Below are 24,317 nucleotides of genomic sequence, written 5' to 3' on the forward strand. Positions count from 1 at the left end.
AACACTGATGCACACACATCAGTGGAGCTGAAGAAAGCAAATTGTGTTGCTGCCCTCAGAATAAAGCTGTAGACTATGCTCATTCATTCCTTTGCAAGAACTTGCAGTGAAATTCCTAGGTTCTCTCATGCACACCTTAGTTTAGACAACATGTATACATAGACATCTTTACAGGTTAGATAAAGGATACATCTTCCTTATACAAAGGACTGGGTGCTCTAGAGATTTGATACATTCAGCTTAGGGCTACTAGTGAGAATAGCAAAAAAAAACCCCAAACAGCCTTCATAGGACTGTTCTATGCAAACTCAATGGCTCAGTACTTTCATGTCTCAAATTTCAAGTTTTGATGTCGAAATACTACAAACCCCACATCACGTCCAGAAGGATGAAGTTTATTTTTCAATGAAAGGTTCCACATGCTCATTTTAAAGTGTACTTGCTGCACAGAGTTTAATTTATGAGAAAAAAAAAGAAAAAAAGAAAACAGACTGCTCTTAGAAGTTTGGTCCTCCAGGATATACACCTATTGTGACTGACCTGCAGTCACTAGCTTTATAAAGGCCAGTCTGGTGTTAAAGCTTCCACTGTGAAAGAGCTTGCAAAAGAGCAGGAGTTACCATGTCTTGTTGTTAACAGCCTACCTCTAACCAGAGTCAGCGTAGGAACAAGAGAACCTGGTATGTTACAGGCTCATGAACAGAAGGACAACTCAGTAAGTCATTATCTGATTTCCCTTCCAAACAGTCCCAGAAAATGCAACCCAGACCTTCTTGTCAGAGGCACGTTCTTTATGGCAACAGGGAGAGAGATGACAGTAGGTGTTACTACAGAGTAAAGCTGGTCTGATCATGCCACCATCTGGCATCAGCCACGCATTCAGCCGTGCTCTAACCTCACGTATGGGCCGCAGACAGACCTGGGGCTTGCTAACAGCTACTATTTTTATACTGAGCTAGCAGGTATTCCTTTTTTTTTTTAAACATTTTCTTCAGCTGCTGAGGTATACGTACTGTAGCAACATGAAACAACTCATACATTTCCCCAGCTGCCACAATCTACAGCTACATTAGAGTGGTCATTTTATCTAAACTCTCTAACAAAATGCATACAATTCATTCTGTTGAAGTAAAAAAAGACTTGCACTACAAAGATCAGGTTCTTTTCCTTCTTGACACTTAAGACTTCTGGGAATCTGACTGCTGGAAACGGTTTAGCTTCTCTGGATTATTTGATGCCATTTGAGAAAAGTCACGAAAAATGTCCTGATAAATTTCATCTCCTAGGTGGAAAAGAAAAGGGAAACAGTTTTAAACATGAGATAGTTAACATCATCCTCCAATGCACTGTGCTATCAGTTACTATATAACACTCATGTATAAAGATTGCTTAGAGATGGAATGATGGCTGATGTGAACTCTTTGGGACTGTTTACTTGCATGCACATTCTGTAGAAGCAAATTAAATGAAGCCAAACTATACCTGAAATAGTACCTCATAGGCAGCCACACAGAGGAAAGGTCAGAGTTAGAAAGGAAAAATGAAAGCATTTTAAAGCAACATAAAAAGAAAAATGTTTATTAGCTGCTAAAGAAATTCCATGTTTTTGCAAGGAAGTGCTAACCAAGACCCTCTTCAGAAAAGTAGAATTATAGCATAAATAAAGATCTATTTAGAAACAGAGGTCAGAAGTCTTACAGCCAGAAAGAATCCTCCATGAAAGAAATAATCAGCAAACAATAGTATAAAAAAAAAGCCATCTAAGTAGAGAAATTACTGTTCACAAATCCTTTTGGTCTATTATTCAGCAAATATAAAGTTTTACATGCATTAATGAATATTCATTACAGCTCTTTTTTATCTAGAAGAGTGATAATACTTTCCTTAAATATTTTTTATTTGCATTTTTTACCTTCAGCCTTTGTGCTTAAAAGCAACCTGACTACTAGTACATAACCCGCAATGAGGGGTGGCAGCAATCTCCACCACGCCTGTCTCCGTCTCCCTCCCCCTCCCTCTCTACACAGGAAAACACACCCAGCGTTGATAACTTCTGGCATCATTGCAAAGTCCTTTTGCCACTTCAAAATCAACATTTTCACATTCTTTCATCTGATGCAGCATGTGGGCCTTGCATTTTTGTTTCGTTTTAAAACATTAACCATGCCCAGTTGCCTTCAAAGGGAATTAAATGCATAAAACATTTGGTCTGGTCAGGAATTATGCAGTTATCCAAATTTTACTGTCTTCCCAACAGAAATGACTGTGCAGGACACAAAATCCCAGCACTACTGCTCCTTGCTGACAGCTTGATTAATAGCATGACAAAGAAATCAATCCCAAATCTCTCTCATCATGTGTGTTCAACATGCTATTTTCCATTTGAAAACACTTTCAGAAACTATAACTGACCTTCCAGAAATACTTTAACATGCATGGCATGTGGGTTTTATATAAAAACATAATGACACATTCTTCTCAGACTTGAAAAGATAAATACATTCAATGCTGCCGTACTCAGAAAAGTCAGTTATAGCGAAAGTCCCAGTTGGCTGTCAGATTTAGTTTCAAGTATGTTCTAGAGATGAAGTGGGCACAGGACACATTTTATCGTATCAGCTTCCAATAACTGCTCACAGTGGGAGAGAAGCACAGAACAGAGTGAGCTGTAACATTCACCAAAAGAACAGCTACGAAGAGCACAAATCGGAATCAAGCTCATGTGATAAATGCAATTCATTCTGCTTTTGATACAGAAGTGGGTTCCACTGGTGAGCTAGTACTGTAGTTCAAGTTGCTATAGTTGGTTCTTTCAAATTAACTTGAAAGAAAAAACAAAAGCTAGTTTTGCAAGATAAATTGTGGCTCTGGTTTTTGGCTCTATTACATAACAAAAATATTACATAGAAAAATAGACTAAAATAAAGTGCCCCTTTAGTTTGTATGCTGCATTAAAATACCGAATACTGTAAACCTTACTATTTTAAAATCCTACTTTAAAACTGAATTCTGGAAAATTCCTTTCCAAGCAATGTTTTCCCTAAAGTGCATATTTTATGTACAAAAATACTATAACACTGCTGTACCATTTAACACCAGAGTAACTCAAAAGGCACACATCGTACATTCAAGAAGAGACAGGAAGAAAAAGTAGCAATACTAACATCAAATAGTTAGCAGACATACTGTAGCACCAGAGGATGAGCACTCAAGTATTATACAGGAAACAGTACAATGGTGCATATGGCTTCTACCACCAGAAATGAACTCTTTGTGGAACAAGCTAGTTTCAGCTAGTTCCCATTCTAGGAATATTTTGGAAGACCAACTGTACCTTGCAAAGCAATGTATACATTCTCTCAGTAGCTCAAAGCCACCAGGTATATTTAAGTTAGAAATGTTGATGCCAATAGCTACATGAGTAATTGTTTATCAACTGCATTGCTAGAGCAGTGAGACAGGCAGTTGGCTTTGCTCAAACTCATACATTGATGTTAACCCTCACACAGTTCCCAGCAAACATCCAGTTGTCTTGGAAATCCTGATTTTCTTCTAGAATCATAATTTTGGAAAAGAGGAGTTCTAAATTAAGGGCAGTGCAGATAATTTCACTGCCTGTATATGCAGTGAAATAGTCCTGCCTCCTCTATGACCACATAAAGGTATCATATCATACCATACCTTGTTACAGCAGAGATAGGGTTGGTGCTTACACTTACACAGTTAAACAACTCTTCTAGCAGATGAGCAGACACAAACATTTCCAACACTCCACTACTTACTTGAACTTTTGAAAGAGATTTCAGCAAGTAAAGAATCGAGGAAAGCAGAGCTATGCTATCCAAAAGACAGAGCAAGATCTCCTGGCTGGGACACTGCTACAGCCTGTGGCCTGAATTTCAAGTTATTCTAAGGATACCCCTTCTCCTGGTTCTGGGCAAGCTCTAACCACTATGGCAGCTCTACCTGCCATTGGCAATCACACAAGGATCAGATACTCTGTTAAATATTTAGATCAGATTGTATCACCTGCAGTCTCTAGATTCTACCGTAACACAAATTGATATAAAAGGTCAAGATATTTGCAGTGAAAGAATTAGGTAGATGAAGTAAAAAGCTGGCTAACTGAAAAATGTGTATTTGTGCCTGTATTTGTTAGAAATGAAACATTTTACTAAACATTTGGAATGCTTAGTAATCAACTAAGGCTTTTTGCACAAACTATGGAAACATTTTCTGGATTATAACAATTTTGGATTTGCAACAAGTCAATTAAACGATATGAAACATTCACTTAGTATGTAGCCCGGAGCTACCTACCTCCCCTAGAACAACAGCATTTTATTATTTGAACTCATTAATTTTACCTCAAGGAAAAAATGAGGAGACTGAAAAATACTTCAGTGGTTGTTGCCTTCAGCCTCTCAGTGAAGCACAGAACATACCATGAACATATCAGAAAACAGCTTCATGTTCAAAACAGCCAAACTGGCAATAGACTTTTTTTCTTACACATAGCTTGCTGCATTTTCTGAGTGGTGAATTCTTCCTCATAATCAAGGCTATCTTTAAAATATCTTCAAATAAAAGTCAAAAAATCTTTGACTATCTTCAAATTTGTTGCTCTGACAAAGAAAGCATTTGAACGTCTCAGTGTCTAAAATTAAAGCAATAAAGTACTATAATTTCCTAGAAGAGTTGTTTGAAAAATAAACATTAATTCTTAAGGAGAAACTAAACAAATTTGGTTTGGTATTTACATGGGATAGGATATTGACACAAGAATCGGTATTGCCCTGTGATTATATTCCAGCCTCAGTCTGGTAAAAGACATTAGCACACACTATCCTTACATACTTCAGGGCTTTATAGAAGTGAGCCAAGAGTACTCAGCATTCAACCTTAAAAATAAGGTTTGTCTTTCTCTGCTGCCAGGTACAGCAGTTGTTTTTAGCTGTCTAATGTGAGAACCAAGTGTGTCTTCATTATTGATATTTGCATAAGACCCAATTAGGTTCCTATGGAAGCATACCATAAGAAACGGCTTGCATAAATATCACATCAGAACATCACGTAAATTGGGACTGAGTGCCTAAGGATAAAGTTGCACGTATTCATTATGTATAATTTATTACTTTCTTGTACCAGTTGGCTGAGATGCCTGCCAGTTCTTTTCTGCCTCTCCACCGGTAAGAGACGATGCATACAGAGATCCATACCTAAGTCACTGCTGTGTTTCTTATTTGCATCTGAACTACTAAAAGGCATTTAAAAATAAAATTTGAGGAAGTAATACTTTCCTGTTTCTGACTGGAATTACTTTGAAATATTTGATGTACATTTTTACATGGTGTGCAAGCAGTGTTTTTTAAAAATGAAAGAGGACCATTCCACAGGAAGGAGAATGGTATCCTCTACTAAGATGAACTCCTCAAGGGTCTGAGCAACCTGGGTCAGAAAGTTGCTATTAAATAAGGTCAGGCAAGTCCTACGAATTACATGAATTTCAGTGGAACTCAATAGGAGAAAACTGTGGACAACTGCCAGCAAAACAGGTTGGTAATGACTGTAGTAACATACACTACCATAATAATGTACTTTAAGCACTCTCCTTTTAGGTCCTCTAAATACTCTGACAAAGTCACACCAGTAAATTTCAATGAAGCTTTAACATGTGCCAGTTGTTTCTAAAACAAACACAACTGTATGAAAGGATCTTAAATTCCCCTTGGATTCTAAGAATCTAATTGTAAACTGATAAATTCCTGAATACACTTCTTATACTGCATTTCAGTATGGTTATTAGTGGAGTATTGACCTGGCTGTCCATAGAGTCCTTCAGATTCACGCATTTCTTCATTCATCCTTGCTAAACGCAACCTGTGATTTAGGAAACAAGAACAACATCATCTTTAAAGCACTATAAAAATACTGTAGTTCAACACCCACAATGCACTCCTGAACTATGGATGGCATGCTCTTGAACTTTTCTTTTGTTCTACCTGGTTTTATGTAAAGTAGTTTTGACATTTGTTCTATTTTAAACTTGAAGAAGAAGAAGAAAACCTAGTTACCTAGTGAAAAACAGAAGGCACAACTTACAATGTTACAATATCTGCATTTGCAGCTTCTACTGCTATACTCAGTGGATCCTTCCCATCTTCATCAGTGGCATGCTGATTTGCTCCTCGTTTTAGGAATAAACACACTTGTCTGTTTAGAAAAAGCATTTAAGAATAATTTTAACAATAATGGAAAAAAATTCAAATAAATTAGAGGTGGATACAAGGATAAATTGCCAAAAGTCTCTTGATTGTGGCAAAAGAGTACAGTTCATCTAGAACAACTGAGAAATTAATACAGTAGTAAGCAAAACTTTTAATTATTTAATCTATATTACTGTGCCTGTCTCAAATGATGGTACTGCAGCAAGGAGTTTAACCTTTTAAAAGTAAGACTAGCTTCCTGTATCATCTTAAGACGTAGAAACAAAAAACCTCATCCTTTTTACCATAACAGACAAGAACGACTGAGCAGGATAAATCAATAGAGGAAAGACAACAGTTGATACACAACTGATTTTTCCAAGAGAAACTGATTTTGTTTTTCTCCACTGGCATAATTCTTCATCTTTATTAGCAGGGCATACTGACTAATCTTACATTTTTAACTCTGTTCAGACAACAATCTTTAACTCTATCCACACAAAGGGTTTGGGCACCATCAACCAGATGATGTCCCCATTTGAATTGACCTGGTACAGCATTTCAGTCAAAAGCCATGATTCCAAAATTCGAGATGTAATGCAGCACACTGTGAAATGATACATGCTCTCGGTGCGGTACACAGGTATGCGAGTCAGGAAAAGCCATGGCCCTCACATACCACTATTTCTCCTATTTGTATTGTGTTTCTTAAGAAACCAAGAAAAATCTCAGTCTTCACCAAAAGTTCATCATATTTCAAAGCATTGTTTAGTAAGTATTCCTAGAAAAAGGACCAAAGTGTCTTTATGTGTGTATGTTTTGCTAGCCAATGAGCCTGCCAATTCAAAAAGTTATTTCCTCTCTCACCAGAAAAGTTTAAGGAAAACCTACTGCACCCAAAATATATGAAAATGCCCAAATATTTTGGGAAATGACAAAGCTTCACATGACAACTGTAGTATGGGATAGTCATTTACAAATTCTGGAGCAGTGAGTTACCCAGTGTGTCCCAGAACTGTGGCATGGTGCAGGGGTCCTCTTCCTTTCACGTCCCTGATGTTGACATTGGCCCCATTCTGCAGCAAAAATTCACAAGTAACCAATGAACCCTACGGAATAAAAGCAAAGAAACAACTCACCACCAGATCTCTGGAGTAAGAGCCAAACTTGTTCTGCCTTCTCATCACTGAGTCATTTGGCAAAGGCCACAAAAAGGATTTGCTTCCATATCCAATTTAAACATAACTAGGTTATATAATCCCAAACAAAACATTAACAGGAAAAAAATAGTTTAGGAACAACTTGGACAGAACACTATAGATACAGCTTCAGCACCACATTGTCATTCATTAGTGCAGCAAGCAGTTCAGAGGGAACAGTGACACAGAAATATCCCTGTTATTCCCCTTCCCATCCTCCCCCATCAGTCAGTGCTGTACATCACATACCCCTCGCACTGCCTGAATAAGTGGTGTTGCTTTGTTTTCTTCTATGTTGACCCAGTTTACTTCAGCTCCATGGGCCAATGCTTCTGCCATATCAGGAAGGTTTTTCTCAAAGGCAGCACGATACAGTTGCAATCCTGGACTGGGCTGTTTGGAGTCACAGAACACAGAAGACTCTTGTTTGTCTCCTTCTGAAAAGACAACAAAATCCTTGGTTTTTATAACAGTACCTCCTGGAGTTCTGACTCAAAATGTCATTTCTCTGTTCTCAGATTTTGCAGAATGTTGTACAGTGTTGCCCTGTTCTGTCAGGAGAAGTCACAGATGCCTTTAGTTTGACTCAGTATCTGGACATGGCCACTTCACATAATTATTACTGTGCAGAAAACACTCAACTCACACTACTGACATATGTGAACACCCTTCAAATTACATATTCCATGTCACTTGTAAGAAATTATTTTAGCTTAGACATGTGTTTGTCTTATACTGCATGAATAAAACTCATCTCCTGCAGACATGTCCTTGCAAAAATATTTGTATCTGCAACAGCTTGATACACCTGAACAGGAGGCTAATACGGTTCTGACCTCATTTTCATGAAAAGATACCATTGTCATTTACCAATTACTTGCCATGTCTATAAACTTTTGGACTAAGATATAATCTTTCCTTTCATCTCAATGAGAGTTATACAGAGTGAAGTCTGGGACAGAGACATTTATATATAACAGCTTTCATGAGTTAAAGCATCTTAAGCGTTCCCATAATAGAGTCAAGGAAAGGATTCAAGCCACACGCTGCTTGTCTACAAACCTCAGCTCTGAACTACTGTATTTAAAATATACCTCAGAAGAGTTCTTTGAAGTATAGGAATAAATTTGCCTCATAAATAGGTTTTTTGGCTATTTTGACAAGTCACACTCAATGCACCTGTCAGGCCAAGATGCTAATTTAAGACAGCAAATAACTTTGTCAATTTAGGAATCTTTAACTAAAGATGCTTAAAAACATGGTCAATTGCATGTAAGGAGAAAACAGAAAAGTTAAGCAAGAAAGCTCAAATTACACAAAAAAGCCTATTATTTGTGACTTAACAGGAATTCTGTCTCCAAGAATTTAACTATTTATGAAAGGATTGTGCATCTCTGTGGAGACTTGTCTGTATTAAATTGCAGCATTGCTCTATCTGAAAGGAGCCAACAGTTCTGGCTCCTATCATCTGCCTGGAGAAAACACAAGTTCTCTGAACTCATTGACAAAGATTCAGTGTCATTCTTGCTACCGAGCCTGGAGGAGAGAAAGGTCACTCAAGCAATTATTACCCTTGTTAAAAATATTTCAGCCCAGCAGGATAGAAGAGACATGAATTGTAAAAGAGATGAGTACTTGGTGATACAAGAACATGTTACCAAGAAGTGATTCAATTTTCATCTTGAAGTGCAAAGCCTAACGCACCCGGCTCATACAAACTGTTCGCTGATATAGTAGAGGCAAGGTGTTCTCTGCTGTCATCAGCACTCTGCTGGATCCCACTGTCACTGCTTCGCACTGGTTTGGGCAGAAACTGGAATTACTACACAGAATAAAGTCACGTCCTCTTCACAGATACCATGACAATAAAGCAAGCTCTTATACTTGGTCCTGAAGACATTTTGGAGGGTTTTTTTTAAATGGCTAGTAATTATCCAATATTCTTAATATATTCATTGAAAAATATGAAATCACATATTGCAACCATAACATTTATAATGAGAATAAATGTCACAGACTATTATAAAGGAAAAGATCAGGGTAAGTAAAAAAGCTTAAGTTATTTCATGAAAACAATAAGCAATGCGGTAGCCTGGAGACAATGGATTTCAGGCAGGGAGATGGCTGCAATACACAATGGATCACTAGTGCAAGTACAGAACATGCCACAGCTGTAGTACTTACTACTACGTAGTTTTGAAGAGGTATCAAAGTAGGAGAAGAGTGAATCTAGTTCATCAGGACAGAACAGAGACTCCCGTCTCGCCTCGTCGCTACTTACAGCAACCGCTGGGACATGCAAGTTAGCAAAGCACAAAGCAGGCAGTAAGGGAAGGGACAGGGTAGGGAAGAACGTTATTGGAAGTGTTAAGAAGGATGAAAATACGGAGGAAAGAAAGTGGTTAATATGTTTCTAAATGACAGGCAACCCCACTCCAAATTCTTCCCCACCTAAAGAATGCACATCTCTGAACAAGTCTTTTCTCCCCTACGCTACGACCCGTGAGAAGTCCGATTCAGATTTCTCTGCAGGAGGCAGGAAATCCATTCATAAAAAACTGTTACTTTAAAAAGAGCATGTGTAATATAGCTAAGGAGAGAAGTGTGTAAATACCTTTTAGGGATGCCACACCTTGTTCCCCTGCCAAAAGGGATTTTTCAGGGACACTGTGCCTTTTCTCTTCCTGACTTTGAGGCAAAACTTTTGTTCCAGATTCAAGCAGATGTAATGATGCAGGCTGCTTCTCTACAAACTTTCTTTCCACATATTTTGCTCTGATGTATGCCTCCTTCTCCTGCCTGGCATACACAAAATCCGCAGAGTTAGTAAACTAACGTTTTAGTGTTTTTATGTATTAAAAGAACATCCATTTCGTACTGAAGCCAGCAACCGAAACTATAGCTTAGCACCACGTGAGACACCTCAGGCACGTTTTCAGGAAGATGAAAACCACACCAACTCCTTCTGGAGTCTCAATTCACTTTGCATAAGGCTCAAAATAATTTCCTTATTTCACATATGTATTTTTCCTTTCAGATAGAGACTTTAGAAAGTGGTACATGAAACTAGTAAGCATTAATAACTCTGTGTTACCTCCTGGTAATAAACCTTTATACATGTTTTACATTGTTAATAACCAATTAATAGAGCATGTATTTAGTTTCTCAGGTAAATATAAATTGCAACATTTGTTAAAGGAACATCAAGACTGCAAGAGAACAATAACAGTAACAAGCTTCAGGCAGGCACAGACATCAGTTCCATAACACATACCAAAATACTTGTTCTTGTAACCTGAGGTTACCATCTTAAAACACAAACACAAGTTGTGACAAACTCGTGACAGAAGCTATAAACATATTACTACTGAAACTGATAAAGATCAGTTACCAGTAGAAGGAATATCTAGCAAATCTCTTATTTATTTTATGATTGCCTGCAAATTGCCAACACTTTCTAAAACCCTGTTTTCTATACCATAAAACTGACAGCAAGAAGTACAGAAACAGAGAGCAAGAAAAAACCCAAAGTCTTAAAAGACACCTTATACAGTAGAACAAAACATTAGGAAACAAATGGCAAACAAATTAATATCAGAGAAATGGAAGATAGCAGCACAATCATTACAAGGTTGCTGTAAAGTAGCATAGCTCACGTGCAGTGTATGCAGAAAGAAGAGAATATTCTGGGGATCAGGGAACAAAAGTCAAGCTCAAGAACAAAGTCACTGCAAACTGAAGGTGTGGCCACAAGCTCCTTCCAGGAGCACTCAGACTAAGTACAGCTGGCTGATGTGGTACCAAGTTAGGCAGGAAACAAAATCAACATGCCCATGTTGATGAGACAGAACAGGATGCTATAGATGTTATCATAAGGAGCGAGATCAGAAAAATAACAAATGAACAAAAGAAGCTGAGAGGGATCAACAGGAGGAATGTCCAACAAAGATAAGAGTGGGGAAACTGGTGATACAGAGAAACTGAGTGAATCAATGGAGTGTTACAGTTAACTTGCAGCAGCTTTTAAAGCTGGAGGCTGAAGGAAGCAACAAGAAAATGAAGTAAGAAGCACTGCTAGTAAATTATTACCTTTGGCTTCCATGTTGTGGCTTCTTTACTCCCACTTTTTCCAACTTTGCTTCATATATTCTATTTATAACATCATTTCCCAGTTCACACATAAGCTATGAAGCAAAAGAAATAAATACAGTTGCAAAAGACCTTATCTACCTACTTAATTGGTTCTAACCTCACTTGGCTTATTTTTACAACTTTGTATTTTCATTGAAAAAAGCACTCTTACAGAAATAAGCATGGGTTTACATCATGATAATGAAACAAGTGGTGAATAGAAAGACCAAATTCTGAGTAAGATAGCAAAAAGTACAGTCACACTTTTGAAGTGCCATGTCCTCCTGAAAAAGCACGGCAAAAATCTGTTACTGAGGAATCTTTGCTCAGTCAAATGGACATCTGCATGTCTCTAACAAAGGTGGTGTTCTCCATCAGCTCTGCCTGGTAGCTATAATCTCATCAGGAAGAGACAATTCAATCAACTCTATTCCATCCTAACAGACAATTTTGCTAAACCATAATATTTTATGGCTACAGAAAAAGGTAAAGAAAAAACAGCCTAAGGATACTACTTTAAGAAGAACATGGTCCATGAAGTCCAGCTTACTAATGGCCATGAAAAGACTTTTTGTTTCTAATAGCAGATACAATATTCTGCTCTGGTATTTATATGAACAGGACAAGGGGAGGTGTTTTGGAGGCTTTGTTTCCTAAAGTGCATATTGATATTAAAATTATTTAAAGGTCAAGCCACGAGAGAAACACCCCTGCTCATACAGTCTTTGGATTGTTCAGAATAGAGAAACAATACCTAAGTACCAGAACACCACAGCTAGAAACAAACACTTTGCATCAGTTATCCAGTTGTACACATGCAAGTTCCACATGCAAGTTCCTATTTCAAAATTTCAATGTTACATGACTCCTAAACATATTTAAAGTTAGAATACTGGCACACAAAGAACAGTTGCGTAAGTGTTCTGTAAGTCAGAAGGAGTAAGAAATCAAGACCTTGTTTTAAGAGTTGGCATTGGAATTTTCACGTATGAACATGCTTCAGGCTGATATACCACTTTTCAGCCTACCATATTATTGATCTGTAAAAAGATTTTTCTTTTTACATGTTGAAGAATCAGATGAACCTTACTACTCAAAGTGCATTTGCAAACCTGAAGGTGTCATAAGTTGTTCTGACTCAAGTTGGCAACAACAACTAATGCTACTGCATGTGCTACAATCAAATGTGAATTCAGAAACACAACTATAAAGGCTTTCTACTCAAAAGTGCAAGATGTACACTGGGTACAAACGCAAGTGTTTCCTGCAGTGAACTTCCTGATATAGAGGGTTTAGAACAACAATCTAAGTACCAAGCAGTAACATATTTAAAAAATACTATCATACCTTTAGAAGTTCAGGTTCCCACGAATCCAGCGTTAAAGATCTTACTTTTGAGAAGTGGACTCCTAAGCTCCTAAACAGCATGAAAAAACTATTAACCTGTAACTACATGCTACGTCTTTCCTCAGACAGTTTTACCATAAATTGATACAAATAAAGCAGTTACCTTAATTCTGTTTATAAACAGGGATTTCTAATCTTGTTTCAATAAACATTTGAAGAGGTGAACACCACCTTTCCTAATTAAGTCAATGCACAAATCAAATACAGTTCTGAAGCGTTCCCCAACCTGTGTATCCCAGAGCACTCAATGCACAGCGTGATTCCTAGGTTGATACTGGCCCAGCGAGGGTCTGCCAAACCACAGTCACAGCAGGCAGCGTTACCAGGAATGCATTGGACTCGCTGTAGAGCACTTTCTCCTTTTAACAACTTCTCTTTTGTTTCACTCCCAGGTTCTAGGCTTCCAGAAGAAGGAGATGACTTCTTTTCCTGTTTCTAAAAAAGAAAAGAACGGATACACACACACTAAATGAAAGAAATGAGAGTCCTACAGGCACTGACCATGCACAAGAATCCTGGAAAAGTAACCTCTGCATTCAAGGCCAAGGAAAACTATGGAACTGAAAACATGTCTAGCTTTTTAGAAGAAACAGAACTGAATCAAGGAGTATCCTATGAATTTTAAACATACTACAGAAAAATCTCATCAATACATATGTGCTAATTGAACAATACTAAGATGAAGTAAAAGACAGATTAGATACAAATCATAGCCTTCAATATTTCACTGCATTTCCACTAGAAGACAAATATTTTGTTTTTCCTCTCCTGCCATAGAAAGAGGTTTACTTTTAATTTTCAGGACCTAAAGGGAGGTTGTTGTTTGGTTGTTTTTTAAACTCACCTCAGATTCATCCCCTTTCTCTCTATATGCTGTAGCAATACTGGTCTGAACAGCTTTAATCCATGCCTGCCGCAGCTTTTCCGAGTCAGCCTGAAGCATGCAGCTTCTGTGACAAATCATATGTGTTTAAATGAGAGACTGACCAAGCAGCTAACATCAAGCAAACACATTGTTCAGTAAAACATGGACTTTTGAGAAAGCTTCTTGCTATCACCACAGGTACATCATTTAGTAGGCATCAGCTAATCAACCTGTTTATTTTGAGATAAAGCAGTTGATGATGAATTGCAAGCCCCTTGTTTCACAAGTATTTGCAGGTAATGCTAAACCATAGACGCATGACTTCAAATAATCCAGAGAATGGCTTAGCTTTGTATTCTCTTTCTTATCTTACTCCAAAATTTTCCTTTTTATATCCTGATATGTAATTTCTTTCCATGACACAAGTGTCAGTCCTTGAAAACACAGTTATATTCACTGATATAAACATTTCTTTTAAAGTTGTTTGTACTTCCCACACCAATAGTCAAAGGAAACAGGTCATGGAGTACAAAACTGTTCCAACACTTATGGCTTGAATAAGTATAACATACATTTTGCTCCTGCCTGCCTAAAATGAACTACAATTGAGGACGCCAACATTAGAACAGCAATCTCTGAAGAAGAGAAATGTAAGTAGAAGTGAGGAGTGTAGATAACATCCAAATTTAAAAGCAGGTTAACCTTGTATCAAGATCTTATAGCCACATCTTGAAACCATTGATGAGAAATCCATGTCCTGCCCTTGCTGCAGCAGGGCTGCCATACTGCTGCAAATACAACCAATACACTGCACTAGTAGAGCTGAACAATATTTTTACTTGGTAGTTTCCTTTGTTCATTCTGATACGTGAATTAACATCAGTGAGACAGCAACTTACTAATATTTTTCTCTCTAATTATATCAATTAGAAATTTGGAGAAACTGAGATCTATTCTCTACATTATATTATACATTATATTTAGCAGCTTGAGAGTACTGGATACTACTAAGTCACAAAAAGCCATTTATGCACAAGTCACAAGCATGCATGTTTACTTTACTGGCAAAACTGAACTAAATACAAGGAACACTTCTCACAGCATCACTTGGACAAAATTTCAGAGAACAAAATTGTTCAGATTCTTTTCCTGTTTTCATCCACCCTAAGGGAGTTGTTAATCTTGCATTGTAAGACAACTGAATGCAAGGACTTTTTCAATTTTTAAATGAACATGCTTAATAACTTGTCCTTACTTTGTTGGTGAAACCACCTCAAAACAGAATCGTCTTTCTATATCTTCACAGTGTTTCACTGTGCAAAGCCGCAAGTCTTCAACAACTACTGTGGGATTATCCTAAGAGATAAAAATTAACAAAAGTAAAATCACAGAATAAAGATAATAAAGTTGCTAATAAACCCAAATTATTTATCATTTAATTATATTTGCTTGTTGGCACCCAGTTAAATTTTTTTCATACTTATGAAAGAATTTTTCATGTTTAGTTAATCAAAACTACATGAAAAGGAATTCTTCAAAGTTTGTGCCTACAATCCAATCTCCTAGATGATCAACACTTTAAATGTAAGCAGTAGAATTCAAAGGAGTTCAGAGATCCTAAGAGATGCAATTAATTCACAAAGATATCTGAAAGATTATACCCAAGTCAGCAGTACTACAAATGCAAGCCACAAAATCCAGAAGCTGGATGCAGTGGTTTTGCAAACCTGATTCAATTATTAAGAATCCTATTCTAAGCTACTAGTACTTTAAAGGTGCATTAAAAAAAAAAAAGTAATTTGACCTTGCAAACACAAAATGCCCAACTCAAATGTGCTCACAGAAACCCTACTGTTTGCTTCCTTTCCAACCACAAAAATGAAGCCCTTAGATTTGCTAGCATCAGAAAACAAGGAATAGCCTCTGAATCTGGTCTATTAATATTGAAGACAAATGAATTGTCATAAGCTCATTTTTTTTTACTGCTCCATACATTTTTCTGTTTCCAATACGAAGAATAGTTAAAAGTATGTGATGCAAAAGCAGATTCTAGAACAGTAAACAATGGAGTCAGGGCCCAAAAGTTGTTGTAATATACACCTGTACTGTCCCCACCAGTAAACAGACAGATCTTGACTGATGAACCACCCTACTTTTTCAGTATCAAATATATGCACATAACATCCCTGACTGTTTTGCAACAAATGCTTTCATGCCTTCTCCCCAGCTGCTACACTGGGTATGGGAACCCAAGAATTAACTGGAAGGAGGAAGTCCTGAAAGAGTTAAACACAACCACTCAAAGCACAGCATATAGTATTTCCTTTCCAGCAAGTGGGTACAAGCCTTTTGGGAGCAACAACTTTTAATACTCTTCATAAACCTTCTCAGCAACAAGGTAACACACCCCACAGCAAATAAAGCATATCACAGGAATCTCAATCCATAAGCGTAGCCATTAGTTTCATTTTAAAATGGACAAGCAAATGTAGAAAATGCAATAGGTTGTCGAAGACCACACAGAATGCCAGTGTCAAACTATTTCTCATTCCCCATATCAATCAGGAAAACCATCACTCACACTCCAAACTATTCCAAGCCAAATCTTGATGCCTACCTTAAATTTCTTCTGGTACACAAGTTGATTATTTTGTATTGAGAACCAGCGCCTATGCAAATGAAGAGACATCCAGAGAGTACATAACTGATTTTACAGTGCTTATATGACCCACATGTGCTAACATACAATCTATAGAGAGACTGCATAAAAGAAATCACAGAAATAATGCCACAGTCAGTTTTGGCAAGTATTTTGTGACAAAAATGAAAAAAGGGAAAGCAGAGACAAAACAGAAAAGAAAGCAAGGTTCAAATAATTCATGTTACAACAACATTAGTTAAGGTATTACACAAAACATTTTCATTTCAAAGAACATTTACTTCTGCATTTTAGCAGCAAGCTACAATTTTAAGTAATAAGCATTTAGGTTTAATAACACAAATTCAGATAGTATTTGTTATGAAAACTACTTGTACCTGAAGTTTTTGAGAGTAAAATGAAGAAATAACTTACTACAGCACTAGAAGTACTACAGTGTTTCTCTCCCATGCAGGTTTAATATCTACCTATATTTGGCACTTCTTAAAATTTTAGATGCTGAAATAAAAAGATTCCATACAAAACAACAACAAAAAAAGGGCAAAACCAAGGAAAACCTTTTAGGCAGAATTCTAACTTAAGTCTCAACTTTGTAGTAAAATATCAAATAAAAGATGTAAGGAAATCAACCTACGGAATCCAAAAGATAACATGATACTCAAAAAACCCCTCCGAACTGCATCCTACTTTGTCAAACTCACTGTTCAGAAAGGATTCATTTCATAGCAAATGGAAAGATCATTCATGTTCTGGAAAAAAATTACAAAAGCCTCAGATCTCTAACAACTGCTTTATCAGACTACTGAATATATAAAAAAGCAGCAAATACAGCCATCCCTTTCTAGCTCTTCTAGGGATGCACGAAATAGAACATCAGCACTGGTTTTGAACTGACAAAAAATTATGGGAATGTAAAAAAATAATTCAGTCCTGCAGTGAAATTTAGACTTTGTTTTGTCAGGCTTATAATGTGAACCTCTTTTCATCATTGCATAATTCCTGGGTTATCTCCAATATGCCACTTAAACAACATATCACTTTTTTTTTCTGCTCTGACAAGGAGTTTAAATGGTAACAGTGCACAAAATACCATAATGCAACATATCTTGCTATTCTCCACAGTCGGTTCAACTTCCAGCTACAGTTTACTACAATTAGTAACAAGAGATCTCCATATAATTATTCAGCCATCACAAGCCATTCATGAAAAGCACATAAAGGTTAAGAAAAATTAAGACACACAAAGCCAATTAGATCGAATCAGAAAATCTAGTATTTGTTAGAGTAATTAGTACTTAGTAGACAGATGAGATTCTACCTTTTAACAAGTAATCTTTTCAAATGTTGTGCAGATATATTTAATTTTAAGGCAATAACAGGATGTTTTACTATTGGCTTTCCAACATAGCAACAGCCATATCTTTGAGTTAAGATAATTGAACAGAATAATGCAAAAACTCAATTACATTTTTATTTATTAACAGTGGTAGTTTTGGCCACTGCTACTTAAAAGGTATCACCTTTACCATCTATTTAAAACAAACACAGACACAGTAACTACGCCTCAAATATGAGTATAAAGCAAGTTATTGCTAATATTTAAATAGATAACAAAAAAGCAGTCAAAGAAAGAAAAATAAACTCAGGCTTTTTTATATTACTTTTTTTGGTAACAGAACACCAAATAGAAAAACATGAAAGGCATTCCCTAGGTGATAAAGGGGGGGAAGAAAAAAATAGATGTGCCCCAAGATATCATGCAATGAAGTAAAACTCTAATGATGCCTTAGGTAGTGTAATTAACTTCATTAATGTGATGTTTCATTTGTTCTGCAGCTAAATACTTGGTGAGTTACTTAAGTAAATAAGCTCCAATCTGCTCAGCTGGGTATAAGTGAGCACTCAAACTGTAAACAACATTGTGTCACCTTTAAAGCCTAGTTTCAATGTTTTAAAGTACTCCATCCCCTTTTTTTTCCTAGAAGAGAAATTAAATTTATTTAAGAGAACTTTCCAGTCCAGCCAAAAAGTTGGGGGGTGGGGGTGTGGGGGGGAGAAAGGGGCTGTGTGTTGACATGTTTTCAAAATATAAACTTCTATGGAACATGATCAACAATTTGGAATGCAGTAGAATTTGCATATCACACTTTTGAAGTAGTTGTCAACTAAAGATAAAGTTAATACTTTTTCAAGCATACAATGAAATGTAAGTGCCAGACTGCCCTCCAACATATCAGCCCAACAGCAATTTTATTCAGGTTAGAAACTTTGACTTACTTGATATTAACCAAATTTATTATCAATAAACTCTACTCACTGCTGTAGGAAACAGACCTGTGGGGATCTGCAGCAGACACAGTCAGGAACTTCTGAGGTACAATCTATGTACTGCAGGTGCTGTTATAGGCTATACTACATCTATCCTGTTCTAGGAATTCGTATTCACAAGCCTTTAGGCAAGTTGTGATCAGTAAGCACTGATCATCAGCAAAGTTTCTTTACCATGTGTCATTTTGTTAAAAATAGGAGAAGAGCATGGTGAAGGAGAAAAACTTGGCTAATTCTACAGTATTTGTACTGTCTCACTCAGAAGTGCCTAGATACAGCTGTTAGGGTATAGATACCCTTTTCCACTATTTATAATTAATGGTTCAAAAAAATATTTGTTAAATAGGAAATACTACAAGATGCATTGAAAAACATTTCCAATTTCTGAGAACTGAGAGTAATAGCAAAAACAAATACAAAGTTTCTATTATTTCAGTTTTACATTGAAAAAAAAATCGTCCTTATTGATTCTCAAAAGGAAAGAGTTTTTTTTCACTACTTGCTATCAGCATGCAAATAAACCACTGATTAAGAGTGCACAACATTTTAAAAGTTAAATTTCTACTTCCAATGCAGTTGGATAAGAAAAATCTCACCAACTTCAACTGCAAAAAGTCAAAACACTGATCTTGTACGCTCACAGAAACTTTGCTTCAATTCCTTTTTAGCTAAAAGTAGCTCAATCTTTCAAATTTCTGTATAGGTGCTGAGCAGCAGGTAAACTGGCATCTCAGGCAGAATCCTTCTGTTATTTTCTTAGACTGAGCCGCTTATACATCCATTGCAAGTCATCAAAATTAAATGCAGGGTTAATTATGAGCTTTTTGCGTGCCAAAGAGACATTGGGAAGGTATAAAAGAAGCTGATTGGTACCTGATGTGATCTGGCTTTTTCCTGTCATGTGAAAAAATGGGGTAGGATTAAAACATAAGGGAAAGGAGGAGAAGGAATGAAAAATGCAAAATGAGCAAAATAAGCAAAGAATTAGCATGATCTGAAAACACAGCAGAATTAAGAAGGAAAAAATTTTATGCACTCAGCCTAAGAACTATTCAGATCATACTAATGTTCCATAAACGCTTTCCTCCCTACACATTTATTCATGTGTATCTTCGACGTAATATGGACTTACTTTTAATTTTAATTTCTAGAAACCAAAACAACTTTCCACCTACTGCTCCAGAAAAAATACAGTTGAATTCAGTTCCTGATGCCTTAAGAAAACCCGTATACAGTAAGATTTATTATTTACAAATTGATAGACATACATTCAAAAAATAGGTCTCCATACTTGTTAATGTAAGACTTTCCAGTATAAAGACATAATTTGGATTTCACTGTATTATATTATCTGAAATACTTGTGTACGTTATATACTATCCCTTTAGTCACAATAATAAGAAACTGCAAAATCTCTAACTCTCAAAACACAGCAATAATGAAAAGCAAATAGCTCTTGTGGTTTAGTCAGGATCATGCAGAGCTATCCCAGGAACTTGACACAAACACTCTTCAGACAATGAAACCCAAGCTGCCAACTGCCCAGGAAGAAACTGTATCATCCTAGCAAGAATTCCGCTCAAATTGGAAACAAATCAAGTTTTCATTAATTAGAACAGATTTGCTCCCCTTCAAAGGGCTGCATTATATGGGTTTGATCTTTCTTCTCCCTCAGCAACCAGACTTTTGGCAGGATAATCCACTATGGTGTCCATGAACTCATTGACCAATTGACACAGAAGCATCACAATTACCTGATTTGTTAGCTGGAATCACACTGATAAGTGTAAAAAAACCCAGACAAAATCCATTTTACCATCCATTCTCAAATTTTTCATGCTGTGAAGTATACATACACTAACTGTGGTGATTGAAATAATTTTTGATGCCTTTAAATCAAAGCACTTAAAAATGCCTAGAATCAAAATACCAACTGATACGAGACTAAAAAGAGCAACTGCCACTTAAAATACACATTACTACTGACAGTTCAACCAGCAGTTACCAAGGACCAGAGCCATCACCCTTGGTTCACCAGAACATCAGGAAACTTCAGCATTTGCTTCTATGCAAAGTCTTTTGGTTTTCTTTCAATTGGTTGATTTTCTACTCAGCTCCCCCAAAGATGGGCATTTCACAAAGCAGCACGTAACTATCTGATAAGAACACTGAAAAGATCTTGTCTGTTTAAAAGTCTCCAGCTCAAAATTTCCTCACATAAAATACACACATCTCAGAAATGTTTCCTCCTTTGGCACTGCACTGTATGTTTTTAGGCACAAAACAGTTTCATTCAATGACACAGTAATTTATTTTACTCTACCTAGTGACTGGAAATAAATGTTAAAATTGGTACGTCTATTCAGTTAAATGTGCATTACTATGTAAGTAAAGTATTCCATCAGCAGAAACAGGCAGTCGCATCAAACTAGCTTGTCACTGAGAGAGAAGCAATCAAGAATCTGAGATTAAAAGAGGTTAAAGGTTTACCTTTGTTGAAAACTCCTGAGACAAATTGAGAAAAAAAATCTATAAGCAAATACAATTTCTCTAGTAAAGGTAGGTAGCCTGACTCATTACTGAGCTGTTTACTTTGGCTCTCAAGTAACTTATTGTTTGGATATGTTTTTATTATATATGTTCAAACCTGTAACTGAACCTCAAATAATGTCATTGCATAGCTTGATTTAATTATGACTTCCTATATTTATTTTATGTACATTTACATTTCCAACATCCAAGAGTTAGTTTTAATTGAATTCTACTCTACTACCTTGAGGTAAAATACATGTACAGTATCACTAGGTATGATGCCACACAAAGAATATTATTTCCCAGCTACCTTCCAACACTCCTGTCCTGCTTCCTCCCATTACCTCCTTAGAGAGCAAGGCTTTTATGCTCTTCAAAACTAAAACTCAGAGAGTGAATTTTGTTTTCAAACACTTATCAAGAAGCTCCAGTCAATCCTTCCAAAAAGCCACTCTTTCAGCCTATGGAGAATCCAATGAAAGGCATTAACAGGACAGGAAACTGTCCATTTTTTTCAGTGTGCTTACACCAACATTTTGCTTCACACCAGGAACATGCTTTTTGAAGCATCTCTCCCAGTTTTCTCCTTTCATCATCCTTTGATGCCTCACAGATTTGTCTTGAGGAATCCTGAATTCTGCTCAGATGAAAGTAACAGAAGGTGCATTACAGTTACACATGGATAATCAGACCACACGACCAGACTAGAAGTAGTTTGAATCATTATCCCTTATACTAGTGACATGTGACTTGCTAATACAGATATGGTCTTATCAAAGCCAGTGGCTCTCGCACAAGTCTATGGGTTTAACTGAAGCAATCCCAATTTGCTACAGACTTGTCATGTTCCAAGATGCTAAAAAAATTACACTATTATTAAGGTTGGAAGGGACCTCGTATCCAAATGCACATTCTGGCCCTTTAAACACAGCAAACAGTTTAAAGGAAGCACTGCTGCAAAAACTGCTGAGTATAAGATAGTAGAGAGAGCTCTATATGACAGCAAATTAATTTTAAAATTCAAGAACTGTAACAAACTACACTGTAAATACTCCAGAACATACAATAATTTTCTTGGAAAAAGCATATATGCTTGGAAATGGAAACCAAAATCCTGTTCAGAGAGGAAAATATTTGAACAATAGTAAAATATACATTGTCAAACAGATATTATTTCATCCTGTAACACGTATTTTCCCAGCACATACTTTGGGGTTGAAACAGAGCAATTCTTATAATGATATACTAAGCTATGTAAATGTAAGGCCAAAGTGCAACTACAGAGCCAGACTGTACATAAAGCAAGCTTTCCATCCATAGGACTTCTCTGGAGTAAGACACATTCTTAGAAACAGAGTAGCAAATAACTAGGACAGAATACAAAGAAAAATGGCTTTAAACTGTGATCACTACATTAATCCAAGTCATCCAAGTGTTCTGTCAAAACTGTGAAATGAGTGAGTTGCATAGGTTATAAGTCAGACCGTAAAGTAGCTTAACAAACAGTATCTTAATAAGCCAGTAAACAGAGATTCAAAATAATTACCTGTTCCAAGTCTTGAAGGCATTGCTGGCTCGCTTAAATAGATAACCTTCCATAACAATACCATTGGCTGCATCTACATTGTATTCTAGTTTAGTATCATCACTGGAATAATCCTAGTAAAATGGAACAAGACAACAAAAAGATATTGCAGCTTCAACTGAAATTTCAACTACGTGCAGTATTAATGTAAAAAAGAGTAAACAGTCAGGAATAATGTTTTGTTTGCCACACTTATTGCCAAGCCATGACTCGGCCCCTGACATGAGCTTTTTCTTTTTTAAAAAAAAGCATTTTTAAGAAATCAGAATGCTGAGGATTTTTACTTCACTTGCAGACAGGGGAACTTCTTGCTTAGGTATTGGTGACCTCTATGGCTAATTACTGACAGCACCGGATGCTTCAACTGTCTGCTCAAATGGTCTTACACTCCAAAGAAAGGAGAGAGCAAGGTAGAAGAAAAGGGGCAATGGGAGTTACAAGTCAAAACTTAAAAGTAATTGCAGCCTGCTTCAGATAGCTATATAGATCCAGATGTGCCTTAGCATTTTCTTCAGCTGTCATCTTGACAAGTAAGTCAGATCAGAATGTAAAAGACAAGTAACCAAATAAAGGCAATGCTATCAGTTATCTCTAGATTAAAGCAGTCGGGATGCTGGCAATGATGACAGAATATAATGATTTTGCCTTTATGATCTTATAAAAATATGAAGCTACAAGTAGGACGAGTACAGATTTCAAACAATCTACCAACAAGTAATATCAGCTAATAACAGCTAACAACATTTAATAACAGATTTACAAGTTTTAGAAAGGTTAACTGCTTCACATCTCCAGCAAAGGCAGAGTAGTAGACTAAGTAGTAATACACGTAGTGATTATTTGCTTTCAGATCTCATCTGAAATAGCAAGGACTCTTCTTCCCAGGGAGCTAGAGAATTCAGGTATTCAGTTAGTAAGAGGCTAACAGCTACTAGAGGTGTACAAAAAAAAAAAGCACACATGGAACAACAAAATTTGTCATATGTCCAGAGACCAGAATAACATTCAGGCTGTTATTTAACTTCATTAACAGTAAAACACATCCTTAAAGTAGACTAGCAACATATGGCTTCTTCCTCTTAACTGGGGGAGAAGACACGACTGATCATTAAGTTTCAGAACAAAAAAACCTCCCAGGTTAAAAACTGAAGATGCAAGGCATTTCATAATGTCATTCTACCTATCTTCAGTAAATGCTCTTTATAAATTGCAAACATCAGTTTTATGTGAGAACTATGCCTGCAGATCTCTGGTTTGTACTTGCTCCTTAGGAATTTATCTATACATAAGGAAAATGAGGCTATACCAAAAAAACAAGATGGTGAAGTGGTTACAAATATCAAAAGGTGCCCTCCAGCACAATCCTCAATTCTGTAACATCATTCACAGTGTTTTTGGCTATTAC

General features: G+C 36.6%; 1 protein-coding gene across 2 annotated transcripts in view; it reads right to left on the reverse strand.

The window, feature by feature from the left end:
- Nucleotides 1-374: 374 nt before the first annotated feature.
- The window catches only part of ACAP2 (ArfGAP with coiled-coil, ankyrin repeat and PH domains 2), a 61,721-nt gene continuing 37,778 nt past the window's right edge, over nucleotides 375-24,317 (reverse strand). Inside the window, exons 10-24 of one of the 2 annotated variants that reach the window (XM_062005378.1) lie at nucleotides 22,874-22,986; nucleotides 19,669-19,689; nucleotides 16,426-16,477; nucleotides 15,064-15,164; nucleotides 13,788-13,893; nucleotides 13,170-13,378; nucleotides 12,884-12,953; nucleotides 11,495-11,589; nucleotides 10,020-10,204; nucleotides 9,110-9,202; nucleotides 7,655-7,842; nucleotides 7,206-7,315; nucleotides 6,103-6,213; nucleotides 5,819-5,880; nucleotides 375-1,282 (exon numbers count right to left, since the gene is read on the reverse strand). In XM_062005378.1, the coding sequence (XP_061861362.1) occupies nucleotides 1,179-1,282; nucleotides 5,819-5,880; nucleotides 6,103-6,213; nucleotides 7,206-7,315; nucleotides 7,655-7,842; nucleotides 9,110-9,202; nucleotides 10,020-10,204; nucleotides 11,495-11,589; nucleotides 12,884-12,953; nucleotides 13,170-13,378; nucleotides 13,788-13,893; nucleotides 15,064-15,164; nucleotides 16,426-16,477; nucleotides 19,669-19,689; nucleotides 22,874-22,986 (1,620 nt within the window). In that variant the 3' untranslated portion in view covers nucleotides 375-1,178. The remainder of the gene's footprint in view (nucleotides 1,283-5,818; nucleotides 5,881-6,102; nucleotides 6,214-7,205; nucleotides 7,316-7,654; nucleotides 7,843-9,109; nucleotides 9,203-10,019; nucleotides 10,205-11,494; nucleotides 11,590-12,883; nucleotides 12,954-13,169; nucleotides 13,379-13,787; nucleotides 13,894-15,063; nucleotides 15,165-16,425; nucleotides 16,478-19,668; nucleotides 19,690-22,873; nucleotides 22,987-24,317) is intronic. The other variant, XM_062005379.1, reaches the window with a different exon arrangement.

This window comes from Colius striatus, chromosome 12, assembly GCF_028858725.1.
Source record: "Colius striatus isolate bColStr4 chromosome 12, bColStr4.1.hap1, whole genome shotgun sequence".
In the NCBI taxonomy this organism is placed as follows: domain Eukaryota; kingdom Metazoa; phylum Chordata; class Aves; order Coliiformes; family Coliidae; genus Colius; species Colius striatus.